The sequence below is a fragment of the Dermacentor variabilis genome, chromosome 5 (genome assembly GCF_050947875.1).
Source record: "Dermacentor variabilis isolate Ectoservices chromosome 5, ASM5094787v1, whole genome shotgun sequence".
Taxonomy (NCBI): Eukaryota; Metazoa; Arthropoda; class Arachnida; order Ixodida; family Ixodidae; genus Dermacentor; species Dermacentor variabilis.
The window spans coordinates 7,210,257-7,223,616 of NC_134572.1; the positions used below are offsets into that span (position 1 = coordinate 7,210,257).

The 13,360-nt window shown below is 44.7% G+C and overlaps 1 protein-coding gene across 8 annotated transcripts in view; it reads right to left on the bottom strand.

Moving 5' to 3' along the window:
* The window catches only part of LOC142582219 (rho guanine nucleotide exchange factor 11-like), a 249,425-nt gene that overhangs the window by 66,663 nt on the left and 169,402 nt on the right, over window positions 1–13,360 (bottom strand). For 7 of the 8 annotated variants that reach the window (XM_075691662.1, XM_075691658.1, XM_075691656.1 and 4 more), the window contains 4 exons: window positions 12,400–12,458; window positions 10,022–10,096; window positions 8,237–8,651; window positions 417–542 (listed from right to left, as the gene is read on the bottom strand). In XM_075691662.1, the coding sequence (XP_075547777.1) occupies window positions 417–542; window positions 8,237–8,651; window positions 10,022–10,096; window positions 12,400–12,458 (675 nt within the window). The remainder of the gene's footprint in view (window positions 1–416; window positions 543–8,236; window positions 8,652–10,021; window positions 10,097–12,399; window positions 12,459–13,360) is intronic. The other variant, XM_075691659.1, reaches the window with a different exon arrangement.

The following is a 13,360-nucleotide window of genomic DNA, read 5'->3' on the forward strand; positions in this document are numbered from 1 at the left end:
AAAAATATTTCATTTTTGAGATCAGCTGATGAAAACACATTAACTGGGCAAATTTTATTCAAACTGTTTAGAAATAACAGTTTTTTGAAGTGCCTCGTCTCCAGTTAAGTGCGCAAAAGTTGGGTGTGCATTAAATTCAGGGGCACATTAAAATTGCGCAAATACAGCAAGTGACTGACCTAAACTGGTCGCCTTTGAACCAAAGCAACGATTTGTTATCGTTACTTTATGGCAAACTTCCTCACATGACCTCTGCGGCTAGCCAGTGTGAATGTGCCCTTACAGCAACAGGTTGCACCATATTCTTCATATTCACCATATTCCAACAGATTGCACCTGTTATTCTGTCCACTAATCACATGGTTACTGGTTCAAGTGTTCTTCAATGCTGATGAAGAATGGATAAGATGACTCACAACAAGGAACTGCGCCAGCTTTTGGTCTTTCTTCTGCCTCGCCTTTAGGGCCTCCAGGGCTAGAGACTGGTGCTGGCAAAAGGTGGCCACTGCCTGCTGGAGACGCTCACCAGACTCCCCATCCAGCTGCATGGGTACAGAAGAGCACCATTCATTACTACAAAGTTGCTCACTAAAAAGGCACACACACAAGGCCTGTTCCAGCGACAACAAAATGGCTCCCATAATATTCTAAGCCGTCATTCCCACTGCCAGCAGACAATTCACAAGAAAAAATGGGTTTATGTGATATTTCTGTGTAAAGTAGACAAAAGATCATTAGCCGAGTGTACAGAATAGCTCTTGAGTGACCAACAAGCTTTGTAAAGGTTTGCCCATAGCATGTGCTTACCATTCACTATTGGAATACAAAAGCTTTTGTAAGACACAAACACAAGCAGGAAGTAAGATCTGACCCCTGGCCTCTGCAAGCTGTCTGATCTGCATGTGTAGCCTGAGGCACAATGCCTTGTAGAAGGTTTTCACAAGGATGGGCAATTTCATTATGTAATTTGTGAGTAGGCATTTTAGAAAACAGTGATGGAGTGATGTGTTGAGATATTATAGTAGTTTATAAGGACTGACTACAACTAAAAATTTTTACATGCTCACTACTGACTTGCGAGCAAGATCTCATATGGAGATGGCCTTTGTGCACTTCATTTTATATATTTCACCCTTTAATGGTCACCAGCGTACATGTGTGGCGGTGACTGAACATTAAAATGTTTTTTGGAATGAAGCGCTCTATAAAAACACCCCGGAAGTGTTGCAACTTTCCCCGACTTATAGGAAAAATTGCCACCGTGCTGCCGCCCCTCGGCATCTGTCAAACTCAATATGTGATTTTTTTTAGTCACTTTATAGTGTCTGCCATCATGACAGTTTGAGAGTATTTTCACTTCACCTAACGTACTGCAACATACACATGCCTGCTGCTTGCACACTTTATAATCTGCATTCTCATGCAGATTGTCTTCAGCTAAGGGCATTGAGAAAGTAGATTTTTATCTCGTTTCTTATCACTCAAAGCGCTACCACAAGATGCTTGCCTGCATGGCTCAAGCGTAAGTTTACTAAGTGGCTACTGCACGTGCATCTCCTCTTGTAAAAAGCGTGATTCAATATTCTAGAATATTTGATTGAACATTAGGCTGTTCAATATTCACCTCGGCTCAAATTTCAATATTTGCAATGAGCGAACATACAGTAGGATCTCATTAATTCTAACTCCAAAGGGACTGAAAATTTATTTGAATAACAGTGAGTTCAAACTAAGGAGGCTATCCCTTAAATATAGCGCCCAATCAATTGTGCGGTACATACGGTGCACAAAACGAAAACCGTGACTGGGACCGCATTGAAAAGGTTATCTTTTCTCCATCAGCGCTTGACGACCTCTGCCATTTGTCGAATGCTGTCAAATGCTACGCGAACTACTCTTGAAGACATACGAAGCAGTCTGCACGCACCAAACATTCTTAAGCAGATGCCCCATTTCATTCCTTTCATCACTTTCCGCACTCCCATGACAAAAAAGAAAGCTAAAACCAAACTTGCCTTGGCTTTACTACTTGTAGGCTTCATAATGGTTTTGGCTAACAACAACGACAAAAGAGGCGCCTTTCGATTCTTCTCGTCTGCACTCGTAGGCACACAACAAATCGCGAGCGGCAACGATAGTGGCCACGTTTACACTGATACGTTAGAAGTGTACCCTATTCATACGCCGATGCTTGTAACACAGCTAAGATATTCACCCACCTTTAGCGGAAACGTGCCGTATTAGGATAGTAGTGAAGACAAATGCTGCAGTTTCCGCAGCATGCCCGCCATGTGTTTCTATGTCACTGGCAACTAAGCGTGCCCACCTTTTTCTGTCCCCTCGAAGTGGACATGGCTATGTTAATGTCGCGAACTTGCCGATATTAACGATATTACTCATTACTGATACGGAAAAAATTGTTTCGTTGCGTGTTCGGCTTGCTCCTCCGGCAGCCATTCTTGTTTTGGTGTCCCGCACTATTACAGCGCAATCGTACAGTGGCAGCTGCCTGCTTGACCTGTTGTCATTCTGTAGCAAATGCAGGATGAAAAAATTTTTTTTTTTCGTGGGAAATTTAACTCGCGTAATGATCACCCCACCCCTGTATTTGCGTCAAAAAAAAAGAAAAAAAAATGTGCCATCAGTATGCAAGTAAATACGGTACTCTACCTGCTCCAGCTCGATTAAAGCACCTCTTTCCTCATCTTTTACGGCACGCTACATTACCGAAGCAAGTGATGCATTGAACTTTTGCCTTTGGCTTAGGCTTGTCGGTAAGGTGGTCCAAGGAAGTGAGAAATTTTGTCATAAATAACCGTTGCGTGGTTTTTAGAGTTTGAATTCATGGGAGTTTTTCTCCATTCAAATACATAGGACCTTGCCGGGACCAGCAGAGCAGTTCGAATTACCTGTCAATTTGAGCTAAGAGATTTCTAACTATCAGGATTTCACTGTGCCTATTTTCCTGTGTATAAGTAGCACCTCCAATTACGACACCGCAGAAAGGAAAAAAAAATAGTTGCGCGTATAGCAACTTGCAGTAACTACTGCACACAACACCCGAATCTCTGTAAAAATCGTCTCCATTCACGGATGCATGAATCGACCACATCACATCTTCGGCCAGCTGCCCAGTGTGCGACCGCTTCAATGACACCGATGGCGGAAAACATTGCCCCAAAGATAACTTCACAGCACCGTGGCCCGCACTGCTATGAAGCCATACCTCGAAGAGGAATTAGCTCTGCTGTGAAGCCCCGCCTCGTCGAAATTCGTATATAACCAGCAACCGAATTTTATTGTTAATTTTCCCAAATTTTTTCGCCTGTACATTTTGCAAAATGGAATGCATTAAGCTCGCATAGAGACGAAAAGCATCAAGCTGAATTTTTGCAACAAAGCATAGTGTGCTAGCATCCTGCTGCCAACATAGCTCTTCACAACATCATGACGACGCACGATGGGCAAACCCAAAACGCTCCCGCATCCTCAACCACTACAAAATTTTAAGTAGCTGTAAGCACAAGGACCAAGAGCCCATCAATAAATTTTCTTCGTAGCTGGAGTTTCTTGAACTTGCTCTCTGCATGAAGATATCTATAATGGCACTCGGAAAATAAGCCTACCCTAGAGATAAACTAGTTTCCTTTTTTGCAAGCAAAGACGCAACTTTTCTTAGATTTCTCAACATCTGGCTCTTATGTCAAGATTTTAGGTAAATCGCACAACTATTCCAACTATTTGCTTTGAACTTGTTCGACACTAATTACTATTCGCTTCACCTTCACTTTGAACCAAGACATTAATATTTGCACAACCCTACATGAGAGGACTGATAGTACTATATATAGCCTAGTGATCGAACATTTAATTACTGCAAGTTTCTAAGTCCGTTTTTCTGACGGGTGTGAACCACTGAGCATGCTTGCAGGTGCTCACAAGCACGTCTCGATTTCGTCGCTGGGGCCGTATTCTCTAAAGATCCCCATCATTTTTCATTGTTCTCGCCCTGGGTTCAAAGATGGATCGGTGGCCGTTGCACCACTTTCTTTAATGCGATGGCACCCTCCTTGTGATACATTATAAATATCGAAAATGAAACGTAACGTTCCGAACATGTGTGAGAGCCCTAGTTGTGTCAAGCTTACTGATGGGATACTGAACAAAAATATGAAAAAATGAGGGAAGCATAGAAATTTAACTTGGAAGATGTTACTGTTTCAACACACAGTGTTTATTTCACATATTTTTGAATTGATGGCTGTATTTTTTTTTTACGAGTGTGAGTGTGCGGCGGCTGCGTGGCGGTACGTGTGGGAGAGCGCGCAGAGCGCTGTGACGTCGTATGCCGGCTTGCAGCAGCAGCAGTAGCAAGAGGTGGGCAGCTGGTGCTTGCCCGATGTCAACCTCTCAGTGCTTCGCAAGCGTGCAACCATGTAAGGTGTGAGTGAAAGCGATTGCACGAGTGGTGCAATGACATAAAAGTGCGACGTCAACTTGCTCTGTAGTCTGTTTCTAAAGACGGAGTAGTCCAAGTGTACAATTCAAATAATGAATTAAGCTGCTATATTGAACACATGAAGCTGGAAATGAAGCAAGACATTGTAGTTGTTTTGAAATTGTTCGCGCTGAAGGTTCTGGACAGTGTACAGAAACAGGGCGGTGATTTGCATGTTGTGTCGACAATATTCACACTCCGATACAGGCAGTCGACCTTTGTGCAATAGCAAGCATATGCATAGAACACCTGCAGCGTCTGTTCGGCACCTGCTCCAGTCCACCTTCTACAGTAAAAGCTCATTAATTCGGATCTCACGGGACCGAGAAAAATGTTCAAATTATCCGAATGCCAAATTAACGAATGAACAGGAAAAATAACATTAAAATCAAGTTGGAGAAGCATACCTTTATTTACTGAAGTATTTTGCAATAGTCATCTGCACTTTTGCCGGCTGACATCACAAGTTTTCTTAACACTTCCAAGCGGCCAACAGCCCGAAAACTGTCGGAAGTGCTCCGACAAACATCCTCCAATATCAAAAGCGCCTCCATGATTTCTCGTGAGGTGCGATGAGGTCGTGGCTGCACCTCCTCGCATGACTCTTCGTCTGAATCATGGTCTTCCCGGGCGCCTGTGGCATCATTAATAATTTCTTCATCGGTCAGGAGACCTGTCATGGCGACACACTCATCAATCGCGATGTAGTCCTGAACGGTCACATCTGTGGGAAGGACAGCATTGAAGGTTGGGGAGTCATGATCGGTGGACTTGACTGACACCGCGTCAGCTACTGTCGCATGCTCGGGCCTCACAAAACCGCTGTGCCAAAAACAGTTGGTGATGACTTGCGGAGGTGTATTTTTCCACACGTGGGCGATGATGTGCACTGCGCCGAGTAAGCCCACTTCATGCAGCTTTCCAACTTCTGAGCATAAGATAATTCGCTGTAGCAGGTGCTTTCGGTACTTCTACTTCACGTAGTGAATGATACCCTGGTCCATTCACTGAAGGTCACATGTAGTGTTGGGAGGAAAAAAAACTACCTTGACGCTCTTCAGTTTGACTGTACAGTTATGTGCACTGCAGCTCTCAGCAACCATAATTATCTTACGGTCCTTAGACGTTAAGTGCCGGTCTAACTGCTGCAGCCAGCCTCGAAAAATGTCCGAGGCCATTCAAGCCTCCCTGAGAAGTTTGCTCTGTACTCGACAAGAAGGCTTTTGATGTTTTTAAAACGATGCGGCTTATGCGCCTTCCCGATGACAACAAGTGGCAAGCGCTCCGTGCCAGTCATATTGGCGGCAAGACGCACAGTTATCTTTTGCTTGCACTTTTTGCCACCAATGCACGGGTCCCTTTTGAAATTCACCGTCTTGTTGGGCAGAGCTCTGAAAAATAGAGCAGTTTCGTCTGCATTGAACATGTCACTTGGTTTATATGCAGCGATGTGCTCAAGCAGCTTCACATTTTTCCACTGGGTGGTCATGCTTTCATCAACGCTGGCCTTTTCACCGCACACTCTTCTGAAGCTCTGAACGAGTCAATGTTCATCATTGCAGCATCTTTCTCATCTTGTGCCATGATGAGAAGTCCACTCAAAGGCAGATGCGCATTGCGACAGTCAGTAACCCACTGGAGCAAAGCTTCTTCGAGCTGGGGATGAGCTGTGGTTCGCAACTGCTTTCTTGATGCATGAAACTCCTTGCTTTCGAAGGCTTGAAGAATCTGTTCATTTTTACACATGTTCCAAACGTGCTCTGCTTTATGTTGTACATAACATGCTGTCGCAATTCGCTGTTCTTCAAAGCCTGCAAAATTTCCACCTTGTCGCTAAGTTCTTGGCTTAGTACTTCTGCTGCTTTGCCGGCGTTGCCATCACTGTAGCGCAATGGTGGTGGCATGCAAAACACGGTCACAACGAAAAAAGAAAACTTCACAAGAGATGATACCGACTCAACAACACAAGGGAAAATGGCATCGAAGGTGCAGTGGAGCGAAGAAAGAAGACACCGGCGTTCGGTGATGCTGCGATCGCCCCCACTAATTGATGACGATGGCGATGCCTTTCAGGTTTCGGTTTCACTCCTGTGGTGCCAGCGCTGCTTTACCACACTTTCGTGTAGCGGCAGCCGTCAGTGCTTGTCCAAATTAAGCGGTGCGGGGCCGAATTCTGACGAATTAACAAAGGTTTGGTCCCATAGACTAACGTGCACTTTGGCCGGGACCAACAGAGCCATCCAAATTATCCAAATTTCTGAATTAATGGTAGTCACATTAACGAACTTTCACTGTATTTGCGCCAGCGCTATGGTGCGACCAATGCGGATGCTATATGAAGCTCTCCCACAGCGTTACACGAAAGTGTCATGACCAAAAGAAAGGTATTGAAGGTCCCTGCTACCACGATACCACAGTGCCCTTTTGCTGGCTTGCCGCAGCTCTGCAGTAAAGCAGGGCTGGTCTGATAGTCACTGTCCGTGAAGTGTTTGGAGTACAGAAAGTCATGCTTTGACATCACCCATGTTGGCTACAAGGGGCGCACAGCGCTAACCCACATTCTTCAATGATTCAGCTCTGCTGAAAAAGTTTGACACTGCTTGTCTCACCCAACGATACTTTTCCCACACCCTTGCGCCATGCATGTGGGTGGAGAGACACAGGCGATGGCTGGTACGCTGGTATACAGCACAGACAGTGTCACAGAAACGACACTTTCTCTAGTTCATGGTGTGGCTGCTAGATGCGGTATCTTGTGAAACATGCTTGAAATTCATTATTTTCTGCTAGTTGCTGTCTGCAAACGAGGTTGTGTTAAGCAATTTCAGCACCCAAGCTTTCATTTGGCCTAAAAGCCTCGGTGGCAAAAGTTTCGTTCCGTATCCCTTTAAAACAAATATAAGTTGTGTGAATGTTATTGCATTTATAAAAAATCAATTATGGTACGTAGTTCATCCAAGTGTACAACAATAAACTATGCATAAAACTGCAAATATTAAAAAAAAACATCTACTGCTTTATTGTCAACTCAAAACTTTCTTCTGTTTTCTCGAAGCAAGTCGCTCTGAAAAGATTAAACATGCAATAATAAAAAAATATGACTCTGGGGGAACCTTTCTCCGAGAACATGTGGCTCTCAAAGGGTTAAGATAGGGCAGGTGTCATGAACACGTTCGGCACGTTCATCCAGCAGGAATGCGTTTCCTATTTCCAATGCACCTCACCAATGAAAGGGCAAACACAGCTTGCTTGTGAACTTTTCTCACTAGTGCTTACCCATGGAGCTATGATGCCACTGCTGTGTTGCTTAATTTAGCAAATGTCTACCACTCAGTGTGTTTAGCTAGCTTTATCAACGGTTCAGTCCATATTTGACAGCAGTATTACATTTTTCTACCATATGTAGTAGGCAGGCACTCAGTGCAAGCACATTAGCACACAAAGACGACTGCAAAGCTTCATCTCCATTGAACTACTGAGCAGTAACAAACAAATGGAACGCAAGAAAGTAAGTTCCAAAGTTGTTGGTCAAGAGTTTGTGCAAATGGAGATGGTGAATTTACTGCTACGCTTTAAAATGCATCGTTACAAATTGCTCCTTCTGCTGCCACATCATATCGGTCGAGCAGCTGCCCCGAATGGTACACACATTCTGCCCTGCAATCCCAATTAGGATACAACTTCATGTGCACAGAGACTTTTTCCAAAGCACTGCCCAGTGCAGCACAAGGAACCAACCATGGCGAGCATCATGGGGCCAATGTCGCCGATGAGCGGCTCCTGTGCTCTCCGCCGCTTCATGAGGGTGCTGAAGCCCTGGTGGATGCGCAGCAGCTCATCCAAGTTGGGGAACAGCCGTTGCAGCAGCTCGGGGGCCAGGAGCTCCTGCTGCTGCAAGGGTCGCCGAAAGATGCGCTCAAGCACTTTCAGTGTGCGCACATGCGACCGTTCTGTGTGGAAGAGCTCATTGAGCACATCCTGTCGCTTTTTCTCCTTGGGCTTGAGCTGCCGCAGGGTCTCGCGGCCCAGAGCAGCCTGCCAGTCTGGTGGCTCCAGGTCCCACTCCAGGTCCGAGTCATCCAGAGGTCCCAGCGGGGGTACTTCCCCACGATGCACTGCCTCCCAGGACTGGCTCGGGCTCTCCAAGCTCCTGCTGACAGAGGCGGCACCCTTGTCAGTCAAGCAGCATTGCATGTTTAGGCTAGGTGGTAGCAGCGTTGATAACTCAGCAAAAAAGTGACCAAACTTTGCTAACTTTAATCACCTTAACGACAACTGTACCTTCTTGGAGTCTTAGCGAGCGATTTGGTTAAATTTCCTCACAGGACTTTGGCTAAGTTCAATGCCTCGCTCCTATTTAATCCCAAAGGAGATGGCTGCATCTTCATTTGTCGTAACTTTTAAAAACTTACCAATAAGCTTATTAGGGAGAGATCTCAGTGTATCAAAGCTGCTTTTTCTGCACATAGCATAATCTTGAGATCTGATACAGTTCTAAGAAATTGGGTGGGAGGGTCTTCCTTTTCTCATTTCAACTATTGACTGAGTGGTTGGGTGTAAGCCTCCTGAATAAGCTAAAGGAAGCAACATTCCTCCTCTCTTGGCCTCCCCTTTTCCGAGTCCCCTCACCGCACATGCCCTCATTTGCTGCTCGCCTTGACAGTTTGCACATTTTGATTGCAGCAATCACATCACACAGCAGTGCAATCGATGCGATCATGAGCAACTGTCATGGCACTGGCACGCAGTCATGGTGCGGATTTTCATGCATGTTTCCGTGGAAGCGGTGCCAACATAACCATGTGACTCCACTCCACCAACAGGAAGGTGTGGATAAGCCCCAGACGTCCTCGCCTGTCCTCGTTCACGGCTCTGATGGCAAGATAAAATAATGTCGTTATCTTTAGTTTTATTCAGGGGGGCTAAGCTTGGTGTGGCTGTTCATGCCCGCTGGCGGCCAGAATACGAAATTTACTTTTACCAGCGCTTCGAGATCAAAGACAATGCCCTGCACCGCACTGGCGATCTTTCGCTGATGCCTGCCAAAGTCAAAGCTGCCAATCTGGTGCAGCATGGGGCATTTCCTTCATTTTCCCGCTCTCTACACAATTTGGCAGAGCAACTCGCTCGAGTTTCAAAACTGCACAAGTGGTGCACAAGTGGCGCCTCTGGTTTAAGAGCCCCGAACGAAATGACTAACACTTCCCAGAATTAACCAAAGAATACATACTTAGAGTTATTTCTCAGTGCTTGATGAGCATACAAACCTAAACTTTGCCACACATCTCCTGCTGACTTGATTGGTGTAATAGTACTAAGCAAAGAAGGCTCTTTACTGAGGTTAACACAGATGCAATACAATGAAATTCTAATACAGCAGCAACTAGTAGCTTCAGTGCTTGCCTTCCCATGGCATAAATCTCTGCCATGAATCAGGGATGATAGCAACGTGCACAGAATCCAGAAAGCTGCAACTGTTGACAGCATAACATAGATAGTGAGCAGGATGTGTAGGATGCTAACCTGGTGGACAGGCTGGAGTTGGAGGAGCTGCCCGAGTTGTTGAGGTTAGTTGGCTTGTCATCAACGTCCACATCACTGCATAAAGAAAAACACAGAGTGTGTCAAGACTTCAACCAACTAAACTGTCTGCATGAAATAAAATGCAACTGTCACTATACGATTCTGCTTTTATGACGTCAGCATATAAAGAGGTGATTAACAGGCTGTGGCCATGCAGCTCACAATTTAACCCGAACAATGAGGGTCATTCTCAGTCATTGGTCCCAATGGAACAGAGTACACGAGTGGTAGCCTACAGTTTTAAATCCACCTCCTTTCTGACAACTTGTATACATAACTGCAAAAATTTTTGAAGCACAGGATGACAGAAAAAGCTTGACCACAACAGCCAATGCATCAACATTCAACTCAAATGATGTAGGGCATGCTTTGCCATTCAACTTGCCTCAACTGCAGGTCGAGTGGAGTCACAAGCAAATTGAACTTTTGCCACTTCCATACTTTTGCTGTCAGCTGTACAGGCGGGAACAAAATAATGCAAGCACCTGACAAACAGCACCCTTGCACCCTTTCATGCGTGTGTGCCTGTCCATACGCTGACTTTGTGCCAGCTTGCTGTAGGAATCGTGATGATTGCAGACGATTATGCTAGAAAAGGGATGTCCTTCTTGGTATGTGGAGTATGCAGTGCATGGTCACATACTGAAACACAAAGGCTGAAACAAACAATGCTCTTCTAGAGTTATGTTCTGCAATCATTGTGATTACTACAGCAGGCTGGCAAAAGGTCAGCGTATGGACAGGCACACAAGCACGAAAGGAGACACATAAGCAATGTGATGTCTTGACAGAAGGTGCTTGCTTCGTTAAAGAGTGCAGGAATGCAGTTTGGCACACGCTACCAGATACCATATTATTTTGTCCCCACATGTACAGCCTTGGTCGAACGTTCCGAAGCTACAGCGACAGTGCCCGGAACAGCCATGCTCTGCTATTGCGGCGCTGCCATCAACGGCGCTCGCAGATGCTCACTGGTTGCGGGGATAAAAGAGAGTGAGAAGGAACATTGCTCTCGCTTTATCGCTGTCGTACACTTAGTGATCATAGAGTGGCACGTCAGCTAGTGTGGCATTCAGGTGCGCTTTTACCTTCCATGGTTTCGTCGTGCAAATGGGCTGCGGACAAGAGCTGCTGCCAAGGTGATACCGCGATGCTCCGTAGCCTACTGTTTGGTAGCACGAAGCTTAACCGCACGACTGGGGTTTTCTGGCGAGATAAAGTCTCAGGTTTAAAACGAGACAGCTGTTGTAATGGGAACCAACCTCAGTGTTTTCCCAACGACAGACCAAATATTTTGAAGTTATTATCGCTGCATGTTATGAAATAGCCCTCCAATTTTTCGAGCTAAAGAAAATTTTGCCATAAAAGCCAAACCCAAGACATGGGCTCGGCGAGGCGACATAACTGGCATGAAAAAGCTTTGGAGTGCTTCGACGGGAGCACGATAATATCGAGAAAACACTCCTGGCGAAGCGCCACATCTCTAGGATCACCGACCTCTAATGCACAGAGTGCCCTCAGTGAGGGCAAGACTTGCAAAGGGCCATGCGGAACAGCTCACTAGTTCTTGCCGTACCACAGAATGGCAGCAAGAACAATATTCCTTCTCTCTCTTTTTTATCCCCGCAACCAGCGAGCATCTACGAGCGTTGTTGATGGCAATGTCACAATAGCGAAGCATGGCTGCTCCGGGCACGGTCGCTGCGGCTTTGGAACTTTCGACCAAGACTGTACATGCACAAGGTTCTTACAAGTTGGTTCATTCTTCTTAGTTTATTTTATCCCGCTATTTTTTTCATGTTAACACCTTTTCACAGAATAAGGGATTCAACACGTGTACAATGCTTACCATATTTTTTTTTCTATTCATATACCTACAGTCGCCCAGAGGGCACATAACATAGCATGCATTTCTGGCATCACAAGGTGCAAGAAATGCAAAATATGACAAAAACACGAACATATGTGAAACAAATTTCCTAGTCTAAGTTCTTTATCACTGAAGGGCACCCCTTCATTTAACCAGAACTAAAAATGTCCAAAGTAACATTTTCCACACTTTCCAAATTTTACTAACTGTTCCTTGTGGCTTCTCTCACGCAAGATCCATGTGCCCCTTCTTTCTCAATCTAAACACAGTCCACATAAAAGGTCAAAAGTACCGCTGCATATCATACAACTTTTCAGAAAACAGTTGATATGCATTCAAGTTGCCACCATCTGTTGTGCTGTTACATTTGGGATGACATGGTTTAACTGCAAAGCAAACGCAGAGCACGCCAAGTTCGTCAAGGAGCAAAACAGTGGCGTGCACTTACCTCTTGGACCTTGGGATGTTGGGGTCACTGCGCTTGCGATAAGATGGCCGTGTTTCCCTCTATGTAAGACAGAATAACCTGCTGTTAGAAACAACCCCATCCGACATTCTAGGAATTAGATTTCTCTAAAGCTTTCAACTTTGTCTACCATGAACTACTTTATCTTAAGCTCAGTAAACTAAATCTCGACTTTAACATTCTTGCTTGAATAAAAAACATATTGTTAAACAGACAACAATTTGTAACTGCTAATGGCTGCGATTATTTTCTCTGTCCTGTCCCTATCAGAAGTGCCCCAAAGTTCTGTCCTTCAGCCCCTTCTAATTTACATAAACGATTTACCTGTTTGTATTAATCCCTCTATTAGGCTTTTTGCAGACGACTGTGTAGTATATCGCATGATTTCCTCTGATAATGACACATCCCTACTACACACTGACCTTAACAATATTTCTGATTGGTGTAACGCATGGAAAATGAAACTCAACGTGACCAAGTGCAGACTAATGAAAATTTTTCATACAGTTTCCACTAACGCTTGTAAGTACAACATAAATGGTTCTCCTCCAGAAGAAATGACTACTTACAGATACTTAGGGGTTCACATTAATTCTAACCTGTCTTGACAACCACACATTAATTATATTGTCGGTAATGCTAACCACTGCTTGGGTACTTGCACCGGAATTTTTCAATAGCCCCTTCTTCTCTTAGACTCCTTCTTTATAAAACTTTCGTTTGTTCCAAACTAGAATATGCATCAGCTGTGGGGGATCCATTTACTGAAAGTCTTATTAGTCGCCTTGAAGCTGCACAGAATCTCATTTTTTCTAACTACTCCCGTCTTTCCAGTGTTTCATGTATGAAAATAGCGTTACGGCTTCTGTCCCTTTTCTTACACAGGAAAATAGTATGTCTCTCCTTATTTCGTAAGATTTACTACCATAACCCTCGTCTTAAG